General features: G+C 35.9%; 1 protein-coding gene across 1 annotated transcript in view; it reads left to right on the forward strand.

Annotated features, from left to right (window-relative positions):
* The first annotated feature begins 4,665 nt into the window (after positions 1-4,665).
* The window catches only part of LOC144447214 (alkyldihydroxyacetonephosphate synthase, peroxisomal-like), a 34,050-nt gene continuing 21,908 nt past the window's right edge, over positions 4,666-16,807 (forward strand). The window contains exons 1-8 of the mRNA XM_078137117.1: positions 4,666-5,094; positions 6,660-6,884; positions 9,591-9,680; positions 9,868-9,955; positions 12,405-12,525; positions 13,341-13,415; positions 14,921-14,992; positions 16,558-16,637. Of these exons, the coding sequence (XP_077993243.1) occupies positions 6,697-6,884; positions 9,591-9,680; positions 9,868-9,955; positions 12,405-12,525; positions 13,341-13,415; positions 14,921-14,992; positions 16,558-16,637 (714 nt within the window). The 5' untranslated portion in view covers positions 4,666-5,094; positions 6,660-6,696. The remainder of the gene's footprint in view (positions 5,095-6,659; positions 6,885-9,590; positions 9,681-9,867; positions 9,956-12,404; positions 12,526-13,340; positions 13,416-14,920; positions 14,993-16,557; positions 16,638-16,807) is intronic.

The raw sequence follows: 16,807 nt of genomic DNA on the forward strand, positions 1-16,807 counted from the left end.
CTCGTCATTCATTCTATAGCTCTCAAACAGTCAACATGTCTTTCCTCGGTCATTTAGCTCAACGAAGATCAGGAGGTACACAGAATATTTTCCACATCGGCCCTTTTCAGGGCGAACTTGAAGCCGACTCAGATCTGGATTGTTTGTATGCATGCATGTGAACACACACTGTCTCGTGTTTTACGCTAATAGTAATACGGTACAAAAACAAAATGAAATGTGAAACTTCGAAAGGCTCGTATTGTTCACCAACACTACTAATAGATGATACTAAATAAAATGTCACTAAAATGAACCAAATGGTACATTCTAGTTACTTAACAATTGAATTGTAATCGAAACGAAAATGGACCTAATATTTTCGTACCCATCGAATTCGAACCACGATCGAACTTACAGAGATATCTGGTGAGAAGGTAGTCTATGTGCTAGACCTCGGATGTTCTTCCGATACAATACAACACACGACCGAACATCGCTATCGAGGATGTTCGGGCAAGCCCTCACTGCGAACTTCGTTCGCTTATATTAAACATGGAAGAATATATATTCATGCTTATAGTATCGAAATAAAGCCCGCACGTCTAGCAGCAAGCCCATACCTCCGGGCGCAGGACACTTCTATCGATCCTCCATGCCGGACACCAGACGCGTGACAAATTAAATGCAAATCCACTGCGCAAAGTTATGTGCCGAACACTCCAAGCTCGGGACGCCCCCTAGGAACATGTTCGTGAAATGCTTTCGTTTATCCTTGTGTTACTTGTGTATCGATACCGTGGTACCGTAAGCGTACGTCTATCGTTGTTCTGTCCATCTGCCTTTTCATCGATACTCTTAATTTTTTTTAGCCTTTTTATGAATCGAAATCGGTTGTCCTTGTAAACTGTATTTTTTTATTTTTATCTCTTAATTTATTATAATTACATGTAACTTGATGTAAGCTTGTAAAAGCACAAAACAAAGCCACAGAAAACGACCTTACATTCACAATATTGCCACCTTCCGCTATGTGTTATTTCAAACTGTGACATTTAATGTGATCTCATTCGAAGTAGGCCCACACTTCCAAGTGGAGGGCTTATAAATACACTGTGTACATAACCACCTAAAAGTTTAGTAAAGGGGGGGGGGCATTACTATTCTTACAAACATGAAGGAGGTCCCCTGAATACGGCTAAAAGAACACTGTTAATACATCTAAAATAATAACTCGTGGCTACTTATAAAACTAATGCTACACTATGATATCACCATTTGTTATTTTTTTTATGTTTTCATTTATTATGTTTCATCACTGGGTATAACACACAAAAAATGACAAGTACAATGCATAATAAAATTGAAACAGATCAATGAGGCTGCAATTATTTTGTTAGGATAACCAGGTATCAGGTACCCAGACGAGTATTCCACAACATTCTTACTGGATTGAAATTAAAATTAAAATGTGAAATAAAACTAAAAAGATTACAAATTTATTAAAAACATGCATAAATACTTGCTAAGATCATAATTATAAATTCTTACAGTTTCAACAATGACGGAATGCTAAATCATTGTCTGTCAATTTGAAATACACAAGCCTATTGAAATAGGAGTGAGTGAAAGACTGTGTGAAAAAAAACCGTAGGTGTCAAAGATAGATGATAATTCAAAGACCTGGCATTGTGATAGCCTAGTTGAGATGTATTGAAATGAACGAACATTTTCTAAGACTGTCCCCAGCCTTGAGATACTTATAATACGATATGAGACTAGCACAATAACATAATTTGGGACAGTCCCCAGCCAGGAGCTACTTACAATACGATATTAGACTAGTACAAAACCATGTTCTGAACATGCTGAAGAGAACTATACCATGGCCAGGCATGTCTTACAGTGCGAGTTTTTTGACGTGGACGTGGGAGAGTGACGTGTTGAGTGTCCATTTGAACCTGTGCAGCTGTGTTTGGCATGTACTAGTAATTTTCACTAATTAATTTTTCACTATTAATATCGTACTTTTGTCAAAAATGTCACACAAATCTTTAATCACCTATGAAAACTACGTCATTTCCAGGCAAAAAGTCGGAAACTTTGGAAACCTATTTACATACACTTTAAACTTTATGATTTTGCTAGCTGCAAATTTTAATTCTGTTTTTATCTACAATACTTTTCCATTTTTTAAAATAGATATATTGTTTTTTATTTTCTTACAGGGTTTGCAAAGTTCTATTAACAACGCTGGTCAATCTAATATTTTTCAACAATTACTTCTATGGTTTTCTCATTAAAAAAAATAGTCAATTCCCTCGCTTTAATACTCAAAATTCACTACACTGGTATGCAAGTACGCAAATAAATTTATTTTCTCATCATAATGGCAACAAATACTCCAAACCACTACATCAGAGTCCTACTCTGCAGCCCTAGTATTGAAAGGTATTGTACTAGTACATGTAACATGTGAAGTACTAGTAACATGTCAGCCAAATTTGAAAAGTTATCTGAAACATCGAAAATATAGTACTATTTCCTCTTGAAAATAACAGAAAAGAACATTACATTTACACACCGGTGACAGACAGACACAGACAGACAGACAGACAGACAGACAGACAGACAGACAGACAGACAGACAGACAGACAGACAGACAGACAGACAGACAGACAGACACTTTTCCATTTCTATAGCACTAATGACCCTGAGAAGTTCAGTTGTTCTAATTCTAAAAATGAGTTACATATTGTGCAGCATGATACTTACTCTTCTGTTTTCTTCTTTTCAAAAAAAAGTTGACTATTTTCCTAAGAAACATCTGTGTAGACATAAATAAATAAATAAATGATTAAAAGTGTTACACATGTCGCCTTGTCACATCTCTTGTCAAACGAGTTTACTTTCAAACTTGGGTCAAATCACTCTCTCTCTCTCTCTCCCGATCAAGAAAACATTTGGTTGTTGTCCTTTTCTTATGACAGCCATTTAAAAAAAAAACATTCCATCTATTTTGTAAATTTTGAGCGAAAAACCGGCCGAAATTTACAACATAAGTGTCAAATACGCGTCAGAAAATCGCCGAAAAATCATCATTCCTTTCAATAATTCCAAAATTGATAAAAATATCACGGAGGAAATGTCAGTCGAGATTTTCGCGTTTATTGTATCTAAAAACTTGTGAAAGTTACAGCGAGTTGAAAGGACCCAAAACACGGCTGGTGAACACTTTCGTTTCTGTGTCTTCCTATCAGATGTATAGCCATTATAGATTGGAAGAACAGTTTATATGTGATGTCAGTATATCCACATCCACTATTTCTCGTGAGACTTCACAATTTTTACTATTATATTTTTTTTCTCGAAAACGTAAATGTTTAGAGTCAGCAGTGGTAAACCTCAGAACACTAAAAATTAGTGGTCTGATAGTAAAAGGAACCAAACAATTATTTGTTTGGCCTAATCGTGATGAGATTCATGAATATGCAAATATATGTCATTGCCGCCACTGAGTATTTTCCGAATACCTCCGACAGGTGTACGTATGTTTTACCTGTCGAACTCATGACGAATTCAAAGTCGCTATCACATTTCAAAAACAAATTATAAATAAACATACCTAATATTCACGTCAATTTTAGTCAGTGTTGTGGTGAAAAAGAGTCAACGGTGATCAAATGAACTAGATAACTAATTTTAGGGCATTTTGTTTAATCTCATCATGGAAGTATAACATACTTCCATGATTTCATGTAAATTGTGACAGCGAAAAAAGTGTCTCGTGGTCTGAGCCAACACGAAACTTTTTTTTTGTAAAAACATGAAAAAGCAAGGTATTTTTTTCGCATTTGGTGACTTGGCGAATGTATCGAGTAGTATGAGAAACACCACACACGTCTATTTTTGTATATATAAAAGTTATTTTATCACAAGCAAGAAAAGTTACCTTGTCGTTCTGCAGCTCAGTACAACGTGACTACACTGAATCACTCTCTGGAACGAATGTCTTTCGACTGGAAGGTGTTAATGTTGTCACGTGATTATTACCAATACTCTACAAAAGTTATTTCATTGACATGTTAATGAGAGTGACACTGAGCACGCAATTCGGATGTTGAATCACACATGGACCATATCTGTTTACTAATTGTTGTTTTTGTTATTGTTTTTATGTTCTCTCTTTACAGTTCTGAAATTAGTTTTTTGTTTGGTTACATTTTTTTTGCTCTTTAAAAATATATTTTCCCTACGAGGTGCCATGTACAATGAATATACAGTTTGGGACAGCGTGTCTGCCCGACATCTTCGAGAAGTGCAAAGAGCAGGATACATGTGTTGCATACATAAGTATATGTTATTTGCCAAATACCGTTCCTTATACGTCACCTGTCACCAATCTCGCATTCTGATTGGTCGAGAGCCCTGCAGATACACAGGCGTATTTTTCACCAACAGCCGTATTTTTGGTTGTTGTATCACGTGATCACTGCACGTCCCCTTGTAAACAAATCTAGCAGACAACTAGAAATACAGCTATAACCAGCATTTCCAATGCCAAATTTGTTGTCAACCGAACAAAATATCACCGTTGTATAAATTGTAACAAGTCTTTGAACTGTACTTTTCATGTTACTGGGGAAAAGCCAAACATTTCACACAGAAAGTCCAGTGACGGCGAACTCGCGGTCGTCACGCGATCGTAAACATGAATTCCTAAATTTATGAAGGATATGAAAATTACCACCACAGAGGGTGCAGTTTTTGCCTAACTAGAACAAGAAAGCATATCACGAACATTTTTGTACATTTAATGGAATACAGTACGCAAAACAAAGACGCACTCATTTTTCAGCTGATGGTTATAAGTTTGAATATATCGCTGAGTGATATGCAAATAGTAAACAATACGTCATACTACTGAGCAAACGCGCACTCTGATTGGATGATAAAGTTAAGGCTGACGCGTAAACAACCGCATTGCAGTTATCGGAGTGGTGGATGATACTACGCTCAACAGTATAACGCGGAAGTGATTTTATTTAAAATGAAACAGCATTTTTAGACATTCAAAAATTAATTCATCATGCATCGTCGCAGGTGACGTATAAGTATGTTATTTGCCAAATACTGTTCCACATCTTGCTGCTCGAGTTAATTTCTCCGGTATAACGGCTCGCCTCCGGCTCTCCGTTATTACCGGAAAAATTACCTCTCGCAGCAAGATATGGAACGGTATTTGGCAAATAACATATACATAGCTTGCTGCGAGAGGTAATTTTTCTGGTATAACGGAGAGCCGGAGGCCGTCACTGGACTTTCACGGTTGTGTGTGGAATTTTTGACTATTTCCCTGTGACATGAAAAGTACAGTTCAAAGACTTGTTACAATGTATACAACGGTGATATTTTGTTCGATTGACAACAAATTTGGCATTGGAAATGCTGGTTATAGCTCGATCTCTAGTTGTCTGCTAGATTTGTTTACAAGGGGACGTGCAGTGACCACGTGATACAACAAGCAAAAAACGGCTGTTGGTGAAAAATACGCCTGTGTATCTGCAGGGCTCTCGACCAATCAGAATGCGAGATTGGTGACAGGTGACGTATAAGCGATTTTCTCATATATCATGTATATCTAACGTTCAACCGCGCTACAAGGCTGTCTTGTACAAAAATGTGCTTACCGTGGGAGGGGTGTCATAGAGTAGTTCAAGGTCAAACTTCCAATCGATCGTTCAATCAGTTACATGCTCGATGAGCCCTGTGTGCTCGTAAGCTCTGTTTAATCTCTCTAATGTAGGGAGTCTTTTAGCGCTACTCTTATAAAAAGATCTTCATTGGACTTTTTGGGGAGTTATATTGTTGATATACGAGTGGTATGTTTGAAAGAGAACACTTCTAAACGATTAGTTGCAACTAGCAGTGATGACCCCTACCAATATGCACTAAATATGCAAATATTATCAATAAATACCATTGCCCTAAACATGAACGCTTAGATAAATACAGTGCATCCCTTTGACTAGTTATTATGTTCGTGAAGCAATGAGCTCTGGTCAAAAAGCCAACGGACTGGATTGTAACGAATCAAGTTGTAGAGTATCTGCAATGAGACGTCCTAAGTATCAACAAGTGGAAGTCGCCAGTCAAAAGAATCCATACTCAAAACTCGCGAGTAAAAACGAAAGAATGAAATACGGACAAACTCAGGGGGCGTCATACATCCCAAGACTGTATCTTGCCGCGCCATACGTATGTGTGTGACAGATTCGTTCCATTGCATAAAAAGTGACACCCCCCCAAAAAAAATGAATGAAAAATGATCACTCTGCAGCCAAAAAACAACAGTCTCCCAAGCCCCGTAATACAGCACGTGTCCAGTCCATAGATACAAAGTTTTACATGTCGCAACTTGAATAAATAAAATATAATTTGTAAAGACAAACGTTGACACCCATATTACAAATGTAAACGTTAGTGGCCATTGTGCACAATGGAAACCGACAATTTCATCGACTAGTTAGCAATTCGTACGAGGTTGTTTATTGGAAGTTTATTAATTTAGTTTTTTGAATGCTTTTAACGATACATCTGATAATATTGATGAACCGGAGTGCCCCCTCTATCATAGTCTATCAAGTTGTGACTGCGTTCGACGAAGTTTTTTTTTTAGTGGAGAAAAGAAAATACACACAACAAACTTATTCAACATGTCGGCAAAGGAGCGCTTGAACACGATAGTTCGTCATATTAATTCACCCACGGGAGAGAGCAGTAACGCATGCAGTCGAAATGTACCATCCCATTTATCAAGTGAAGATGGAAGTATCGATTCCCGTCTGGTTATGTCCCAATGCGCTGCAGATCAACAAAAAACTGGGCGTATTCCCAAGAGGAGGTAAGTGTACACTCGTACGCGTGCACTATCACTTCACGTCCATCTCTCTATTTATCTCGAGATGTACATGCATGTTTGGCAGGGCGGATTGAATGTTTTTAACAACACGTGTAGTAATGACACACAGAATGACTGAAGGGGGTTTATTTTTTGATAAAGTATTAATGGTTGCAATTCATTTCACAAAGGCCTCAAGGACAAATTTTATAAATTAATAATACATAATTTCGTAGTAGCCTATCTGACCTTTGACCTCATAAAGTGGTGTGATCTACCGGTGGCGCGGGTCACTGCACGGACTGGCATGGCAGAGAACGTTGTTGTTACATGTGCAGCTGCGTTACTCGAGGTTTTCAACTACTCATACTAAAATGACAGTGCATTTACATGTAATTTTAATATTAGGAAGCACTTCCATGAAAATAGTACAAAATGAATATAATAGTAATTTCTGTCCTGTGTACATGACTGAGAAATAGAATTGCAAATTCAATTTGATTGTCATTCATCCCATTAATTATAATTCATACAAACAGTCACAAACAGTGATATTATTTAACCTAATCCAAGGGGAAATTTAATGTAAAGTTAAAGCACTCATCAAACTTGATAAAAATTTGCAAAAATCCTTAGAAATTTTAGTATTGTTACCATGTTATGCAGTACATTTACCAATATTGACTTACCTATTACAATAGTAATTTACAATTTGTATAGCTGGGCCAGCCAGCCATTCATTATCATTTATGTACTGTACATTTCTCGACCTTTGAACTCAGGAGTCAATGTTACACAAGATTTAGATTAGTATATATGGAAAAATATTTAAACAAAATTCAGAAAAGTCCACTTTATTTTTAACTTCTTCTGAAGTGCATTTCTGCTGGCTGGTCTTTTCCATAATTCATAATCCATAATTTGAAATTTTCAGATAGAGTAGTTATGACTGTAGAAGAGTCATAGCAGGTGATACAAATCAAGTCAATGCTAGGGAGTCTAATGCTACATTTGTGTATTCTTGTCCATAACCTAACTGTAACCCAAACTCCCTAGCTTAAATACAAATCAGTAGTCAGTCCATTGGTCTCCATTCTTTGTGTAAGAATGTCATTAGTAAGGTTACACACAGTGTTTTATTTAAGGGCGGTAAGTAGGTAAAATCTACCGGGGTTCCCACATCATTTTACCGGGGTTCCCCACCAAAATTATGATACATTGCATGGGAAGCACTACCAGTTTTACCTCTTTCCCCCTTTCTGTTACTGGGGTTCCCAAACCTTAGCAAAAACACTGACACAGCAGAAAAATCTCAGGAAAACTGATCTATTCTACCTAACAAATGATAGCTTTCAGAATTTTATTATAGTGTGCAGAAGCTAAGTTATTGTCATTGAACAGAAATATGGTTTATATACCCTTGTTGTATTACTATGTCATGACAACCCATTTGTCTAGGTCATGGGGTCACTGGTTCTGCAATGTTCAAATACATTCAGTCAAAATATTTTAAATTGTCATTATTATTCCTAATTTTTCATACATTATGCTTGAGGTAGTATGATTATATTATTTCCAATATTTAATATTTTTCTTCATTCAAGCAGAAAGTACTCACAACCTAATTGTCACAAAGCCCCTTAGGTTAATCATATTTTCCTTGGCTGAAAAAAGATATAATAATACAAAAATGTATCTAATTAGTAATTATTTGATGTTAATCAATATCAAAACAATGAGAGTTAAACAATAGTTAAAACAAACAACTGCTGTCTATTCAAATATGAATGTCAGGTAACCCCAAATTAAACTTAAGTTAATCAAGTTAAACTCTTCAGCTCAACTTTTTTTTGTGTACAGACAAATAACCTCCTTGGTAGAAAGACAATTTAAGAATGATATGTATGACTGATATAGTTGAAGGTTATATTTTGATCATTTTGATAACACAACCCTATAAGTAAACGGTTTTACAGTTGTTCACAATAGCATTTCCCCATAATCAATGTGTCCAAAAGTTTATACATTCTCCTGTATAAAAGAGAAACACATACCCTGGGCCTCATGCTACATACTAAGATAGTGGCCTACACAATTCTGTTCAATAGATCCATTCACATCCTAAATTATATATAACATGTATATTTGAACGTCATCTGCATATAACCTCCATGACTGACATAGCCAAGCTATCTTTTGCCTTGAACCATCGTCCAACTCGTAATGGATTTGCTAAAGTCTTCAGTGTCTGTAAAAAAAAACCTAGAATGCCATGAGGTATGCTAAATAAAAACAATATTGTTAGAAAGATGATATTGCCAATGTTCAGGAATGTTGATAGGGCTGGTAGCCAACAAATACAACTGGCCATTCTACACTGTTGTGTTGTGTTGGCTACCTTTTGTTTTAAAATTCTTTGTTTCAACCAGTACTGTATATTTCCATCATTGGGCAGACTATTACGGCCTTATTTTCATATTTTATCAGCTACTTTTAAAATTCTTTACATCCCTAATGCTGCTAATATGGAAACTCAATCATGTAGTAGTAGTAGTAGTAGCAGTAGCAGCAGCAGCAGCAGCAGTAGTAGTAGTAGTAGTAGTAGTAGTAGTAGTGATGCTAGCTGAAAAAAGGACTGCAGAAAATTGCTACTGACAAGTATCTGAATATTTTCTATATAAAATCTGATATGTGGTAATTTCCTTACAGACAAGACCTTCTGAAGTGGAATGGCTGGGGTTATAAAGATTCAAAGTTTATTTTGAAGAATGACAAACAAGTGGAGTTCACTGGTTCTAGGTATGTTACTCTGTCCTAAATTCTATTCTATTCCATTGCAGATGTAAAATAGCAGTCTGTCTTATTTCCACTGGTACATGTATGTTACTAAGTTTACCCACCAAAATGATGGTACCTTGTGAATGAACATTTATTCAAGTTTGACATTTCCTCTATTACAATGAGTTTTACTGTGTTTCCATTACAGATATAAAATAGCAGGTCCTCTACCAGCTTTCTATGACTGGATGATGACAATCAGTGGTGTAAACCCAGAATTTAAAGTACCTCCCCAGGTTTGTATCATTTAAATGTAATATTTAAATCAGTGGAGTACACCACACTGACACTGTCATTACCCCACACACTGACACTGTCATTAGATTCTGTCAAACTGGAGTACACCACACTGACACTGTCATTACCCCACACACTGACACTGTCATTAGATTCTGTCAAACTGGAGTACACCACACTGACGTTGTCATTACCCCACACACTGACGCTGTCATTAGATTCTGTCAAACTGGAGTACACCACACTGACACTGTCATTACCCCACACACTGACACTGTCATTAGATTCTGTCAAACTGGAGTACACCACACTGACACTGTCATTACCCCACACACTGACACTGTCATTAGATTCTGTCAAACTGGAGTACACCACACTGACACCATCGTTAGATTCTGCCAAACTGAAGTACAGCACACTGTCATTAGATTCTGCCAAACTGGAGTACACCACACTGACACCATTATTACACCACGCACACTGACACCGTCATTACTGGTTTCTGTCAAACTGGAGTATGACTTCCAGAGAGATTTCACACTTCCAGTCATTCTCAGTCAAAATCAAGAAAAACGTTGGGGGTCACCTTGCAAATTATTAGCATAGGGTCAAACTAATAATTATATATTTAGGAATTCAGTATGGTCACCAACAACTGTGTTATCTATGTGGAAAAATAAGTGATCGTGAATTTCCTTGAAACCAAGAAAATGACCTCACAGATGTCTTATTATTCCAAAAGGACCAGGAACAAGCTTTCACACAATGTATGGCAAAGCTTGGAGAGATTTCACACAATGTATGGCAAAGCTTGGAGAGATTTCACACAATGTATGGCAAAGCTTGGAGAGATTTCACACAATGTATGGCAAAGCTTGGAGAGATTTCACACAATGTATGGCAAAGCTTGGAGAGATTTCACACAATGTATGGCAAAGCTTGGAGAGATTTCACACAATATATGGCAAAGCTTGGAGAGATTTCACACAATGTATGGCAAAGCTTGGAGAGATTTCACACAATGTATGGCAAAGCTTGGAGAGATTTCACACAATGTATGGCAAAGCTTGGAGGGATTTCATCATTTGTAGGGAAACTGGTCCTGGGGCACAATTCTTACCCTAAGCAGGCATGATTTTTAACTTGGTTGCATCAATATATACCAGACAATTTCATTTGAAACACTTTTGCTATGAATGTCTCCAAATTCACCCTTATTGTTGTCAGTTTGCTAAACTAGGACTCGGAAAGTTTATTGTCCTTTGGACTGTGTATGATGTCCATTGATAGAAAATACCATTGTGTTCTGTCCAGAACCATGGAAAGGGTCAACGAACTCTTTATCCTGGACTTCCAAGTCCATCCTGATAACAGTACACAATTTGAGTAGAGATTTCACAATAGAAATAAAATACATTGTTGGTCAAAAATTGCCTTTATTATACCCAAGGCGCGCGCGCACACACACACACACACACACACACACACACACACACACACACACACACACACACACACACACACACACTGTCTAGACTAACCATAGTCTAAAGATAGTTTTCACAATAGTTTAATTAATTTGTATTGCTATCAGAAATAACAACACTGTTATAGCGGTCAACTCCAGCATGAAGATATCTGGCCAAAACCTCTAATCAATTCACCATATTTTAGTCACCCATTGTGCTGCCATTTAAAAAAAAACAAAACAACAACATTGTATGAGGATGTCCCTTAAAAGGTAAAATGAGTACCACAACTGTGTTGATGTATAGTAATTATACAAAAAAGAGTATTTACAACGACATGTGAGTTTCTAAACTTTATGTCATCCTTTGTGAAATCAGCACAAATATTTGGACTGGCTATTAAGAATATGAACTTTAGCTTTTGAAGTACAAGAAAATGGTGATTTCAAGGGCAGCTACAATACTCCTGTCATCTTTATCTCACTTCAATCCAAAAAATGTTGATTTCAAGGGCAGCTACAATACTCCTGTCATCTTTATCTCACTTCAATCCAAAAAATGGTGATTTCAAGGGAGGCTACAATACTCCTGTCATCTTTATCTCACTTCAATCCAAAAAATGGTGATTACAAGGGAGGCTACAATACTCCTGTCATCTTTATCTCACTTCAATCCAAAAAATGGTGATTTCAAGGGAGGCTACAATACTCCTGTCATCTTTATCTCACTTCAATCCAAAAAACTGTTTGCAAACAGCACTCCTTGTGGCCAATCGTTGTTATCTTTTGTCTTTCTGATAACTACATGCATATTCATCATTTTTAGATATTTTACAGATTTCAATATAATTCACTATCATAAACAAACCTGGTTTTGTTTATCACATACAAGTTTGTACAATGCCATTGGTTTGTTTGTTTGTGTTCTGAAATGTATGACAAATTAAGTAATAGTACTTTGTTTGTTTGTTTGTTTGTAGCCTGAAATTAAAGATGAAGACTTACCTCCAGTAAATCGTAATGAAGGATTTTTAGAGTTATTACAACAGACAGGAATATCATATTCACATGAAGGACAGGATAGGTTATTTAGAGGCCATGGTAAGTAATGCCTATCATGTTAAGAGTATTTGCTTTAGAGTTACTCATTTTGTCACAATTTTAGAAAAAGTTTCCTTTGAGAAACAAAGGAATTTCCTGAACTTAAGATTCTGGGGAGTCTTTTCACAATTTTACAAAAAATGTACATCATCATCATGTGCAATTTCAGACAAATACTAATGTAGTGCCTCATTTGAGTATTTTGGCAGTGGACCACATTGCATCAAGGGAGTCAGAAGAATATGTACATGTATGCATTAGGTGTACAGTGAATATTCATACTGTTTTCATGTAAGGTAATAAGCACTTAGGAGTCATAAATATTCATCCAAACACTATTACACAGTGACAATTTGTATCATTGAAATTGTTCATATGTAGTTCTGTTGGCTCCCATGAAGCAATATGGCTTACAGTAAAAGTCCCCAAATGAAGCACAACATTAAATTATTTGTTTCTCTGTAATCTCATGTAATGTAGGCAATATAAAAATCATGAAATGGCACTCAGAACCTTAAGTTTATATTTCATCTCGACAAAATGTTACAAGAAACTATTCAACCTTGTTATCTTAAACTTAAAGTGTAGTATGTGAAGTTTTTTACTGTTTTCTGGGTGATTGTGTCAAACGGCATCAATGATCAGTAACATTAAATGAGTGGTACATATTGTACATGCTTATGTTTGACCCAGTTGTTTTCAAGTCATGCCACAGGTCTTTTTGGTCCAATGTTCTCCTGTCCTACTACTGGTTTTATAGAATAAATACTTTTGAAATTCAACTCATTATTCTTTAAACTATGTTTTACTTACAGGTCACACAGTACATGAATTATTTCTCTTGAGAGAAGGTAGATTCCCCAGAATTCCAGATGTTGTTGTCTGGCCAAGTAAGTTGGGTCCTCATTCTTTCATTTGGTGCTGGTTAGATAATGTAAATATATGCAAATTACATGCAGATTGCTGTTCACAATGTGATTAAGTTTCCGGTAGTATTTTGATGTGTTTACCATCATCTCAGTAAACAGGTTCATAAGGTTGGAAATTCATGTTTACCATCATGTTTTTACATTCCATTGGTCGTACTGGTGTGACTACTTCAATTTTCATCATGGTTTACATCATATGTGAATGTGTTATGTCACACTTGTGAATGTTCGTTTTGGGGGAGGGGAGGGGGCCTGTCCTAAATGAACGAAGTTTGTTTTTTGAGCTTGTGCGACATTGTGCAATCGTACCTAAAGAGGGGATGGGGCTAGTCACGAGTCTACAATGTAGATACTCACAAACCCTAAGGTGACAAGTATTTTCTGGCTGAATGAAGTAAAATACTGGGAATAATAAAATATACCTTCACGAGCATAATTTGTCATACATCAGGAAAAATAATGGCGATTTGGAATGTTTTGACTAATATTTCAAGCACTGCAAAACGGGTGATGTAGACACAGGTTGATGTTACATAGAACGACCAGGATATAATCCATATTTTATGTTCAAAGTCAATAACTTGGTTTGAGTATGATATAAGATTTGAAGTGACATTCTTAGTTTTGACAAGTTAAGACAGACACAAAACTAAATCTAAAGACAGACACAAAGTAAATCAATTATTGTAGCATATGTTAGGTTTTATCAGTGAAATATAGCAATGTCTTGAAAAGGGCAAATCATCCTGTAATCAGCTTTGTCATATAAATCATTTACATATTCAGTGCATTTTGTGTACAAATTGTAGCCTGTCTTGAGTATTGAAATCATTTACATATTCAGTGCATTTTGTGTACAAATTGTAGCCTGTCTTGAGTATTGAAATCATTTACATATTCAGTGCATTTTGTGTACAAATTGTAACCTGTCTTGAGTATTGAAATCATTTACATATTCAGTGCATTTTGTGTACAAATTGTAACCTGTCTTGAGTATTGAAATCATTTACATATTCAGTGCATTTTGTGTACAAATTGTAACCTGTCTTGAGTATTGAAATCATTTACATATTCAGTGCATTTTGTGTACAAATTGTAACCTGTCTTGAGTATTGAAATCATTTACATATTCAATGCATTTTGTGTACAAATTGTAACCTGTCTTGAGTATTGAAATCATTTACATATTCAATGCATTTTGTGTACAAATTGTAGCTTGTCTTGAGTATTGAAATCATTTACATATTCAGTGCATTTTGTGTACAAATTGTAACCTGTCTTGAGTATTGAAATCATTTACATATTCAGTACATTTTGTGTACAAATTGTAGCCTGTCTTGAGTATTGAAATCATTTACATATTCAGTGCATTTTGTGTACAAATTGTAACCTGTCTTGAATATTGAAAATGTAGTAGAATATAAAAGATTAATGTGATCAATGTGATCTTTACTTTTATTTAACAGGAAACCATGATGATGTAGTCAAGTTGGTAGATATGGCAGTTAAAAATAATGTAGTTATTATTCCATTTGGAGGTAAGTATGGTTAAAAGACTTTTCATTCAAAGTATGCATGTACATATCATGGGCGATGGTGGCGCTTGGTGTGAGCATGGATGTATTAAAATATATCCTTGGTGTGAGACAGGATAATTGAAGGAAAAACAAAGAAAAAGCAACGGCAAATAACAGAGGATACACTAATTTACCTTAGAGGGAGAAGATACAATGTACCTCCATACACAGAGGTCTATTCAAATAACAGTGGATACAGTAATTTACCTTGGAGGTAGAAGGTACAATGTACCTCCATACACAGGGGTCTATTCAAATAACAGTGGATACAGTAATTTACCTTAGAGGTACAAGATACAATGTACCTCCATACACAGGGGTCTATTCAAATAACAGTGGATACAGTAATTTACCTTGGAGGTACAAGACACAATGTACCTCCTTACACAGGGGTGTATTCAAATAACAGTGGATACAGTTATTTACCTTGGAGGTACATTGTACACGATACAATGTACCTCCATACACAGGGATCTATTCAAATAACAGTGGATACAGTTATTTACCTTGGAGGTACACGATACAATGTACCTCCATACACAGGGGTGTATTCAAATAACAGTGGATACAGTTATTTACCTTGGAGGTACATTGTACACGATACAATGTACCTCCATACACAGGGATCTATTCAAATAACAGTGGATACAGTAATTTACCTTGGAGGTAGAAGATACAATGTACCTTCATACATAGGGGTGTATTCAAATAACAGTGGATGCAGTAATTTACCTTGGAGGTACACGATACAATGTACCTCCATACACAGGGGTCTATTCAAATAACAGTGGTATTCAAATTGCATGGTTCCTAGCAACATCTACTGCAAAGTAAATTACTGTATCCTCTGTTATTTGACATTGAACTATCCTCTCTCACACCATAGACCTTCCACCAACAAGCTCCACCATTGCCTGTGTACATGTGTTGTATTAATAATAGATTACAGAACTCAGCTCTTGCTTGTATTTTGACAACGATTCCCAGTTGCAGGGGCACAAGCTGAGTTCATTCGTGTTTAGGCGTAGTTTTTACTGCATATTTTTAAGGTACTCATAGTATTGTACTTACTGAAGCATACTTAGCCATCACTTGCAATAGACTGAACTCAAACCTGGTATTAAGATCTAACTTATAAATGATCCAATGATATAATGTATGATACATATAAAAAAAAATCATAAAATTCCTACAATGCAATCAACTTTTCTTACAATGCCAGAAGACAATTGTAATATTATAGAAGACATGCATCAACATTAACTTTATACTGGAATGTGATTTTATTTAAATATTTTACTTGAGTGAAAAGATTATAAACTCAGCTTATGCCACTTTAAAAAATATTGTTGATGGTGTAAACAAGTTAACTTTATAACTTTATTGTCTACAAAGAAAATCAGTTGGATAAGAAGTACATTATATGATTGAACTTGGTTTTGGCCGTCATTAAAAAAATTAGAAGAGTTTTCCATACAAGATGTGTTCTGTAGTGATTATTGACAAAGGTCGTATCTTGATTGCAGGTGGTACAAGTGTAACAGGGTCTTTAGAATGTCCTAAAGAAGAAACAAGAATGATAGTGTCCCTAGATACAACTCAGATGGTAAGGTTTGAATGTTATACTGTAAATGATAGTGTCCCTAGATACAACTCAGATGGTAAGGTTTGAATGTTTTACTGTAAATGATAGTGTCCCTAGATACAACTCAGATGGTGAGGTTTGAATGTTATACTGTAAATGATAGTGTCCCTAGATACAACTCAGATGGTAAG

The sequence above is a fragment of the Glandiceps talaboti genome, chromosome 16 (genome assembly GCF_964340395.1).
Source record: "Glandiceps talaboti chromosome 16, keGlaTala1.1, whole genome shotgun sequence".
Lineage (NCBI taxonomy): Eukaryota > Metazoa > Hemichordata > Enteropneusta > Spengelidae > Glandiceps > Glandiceps talaboti.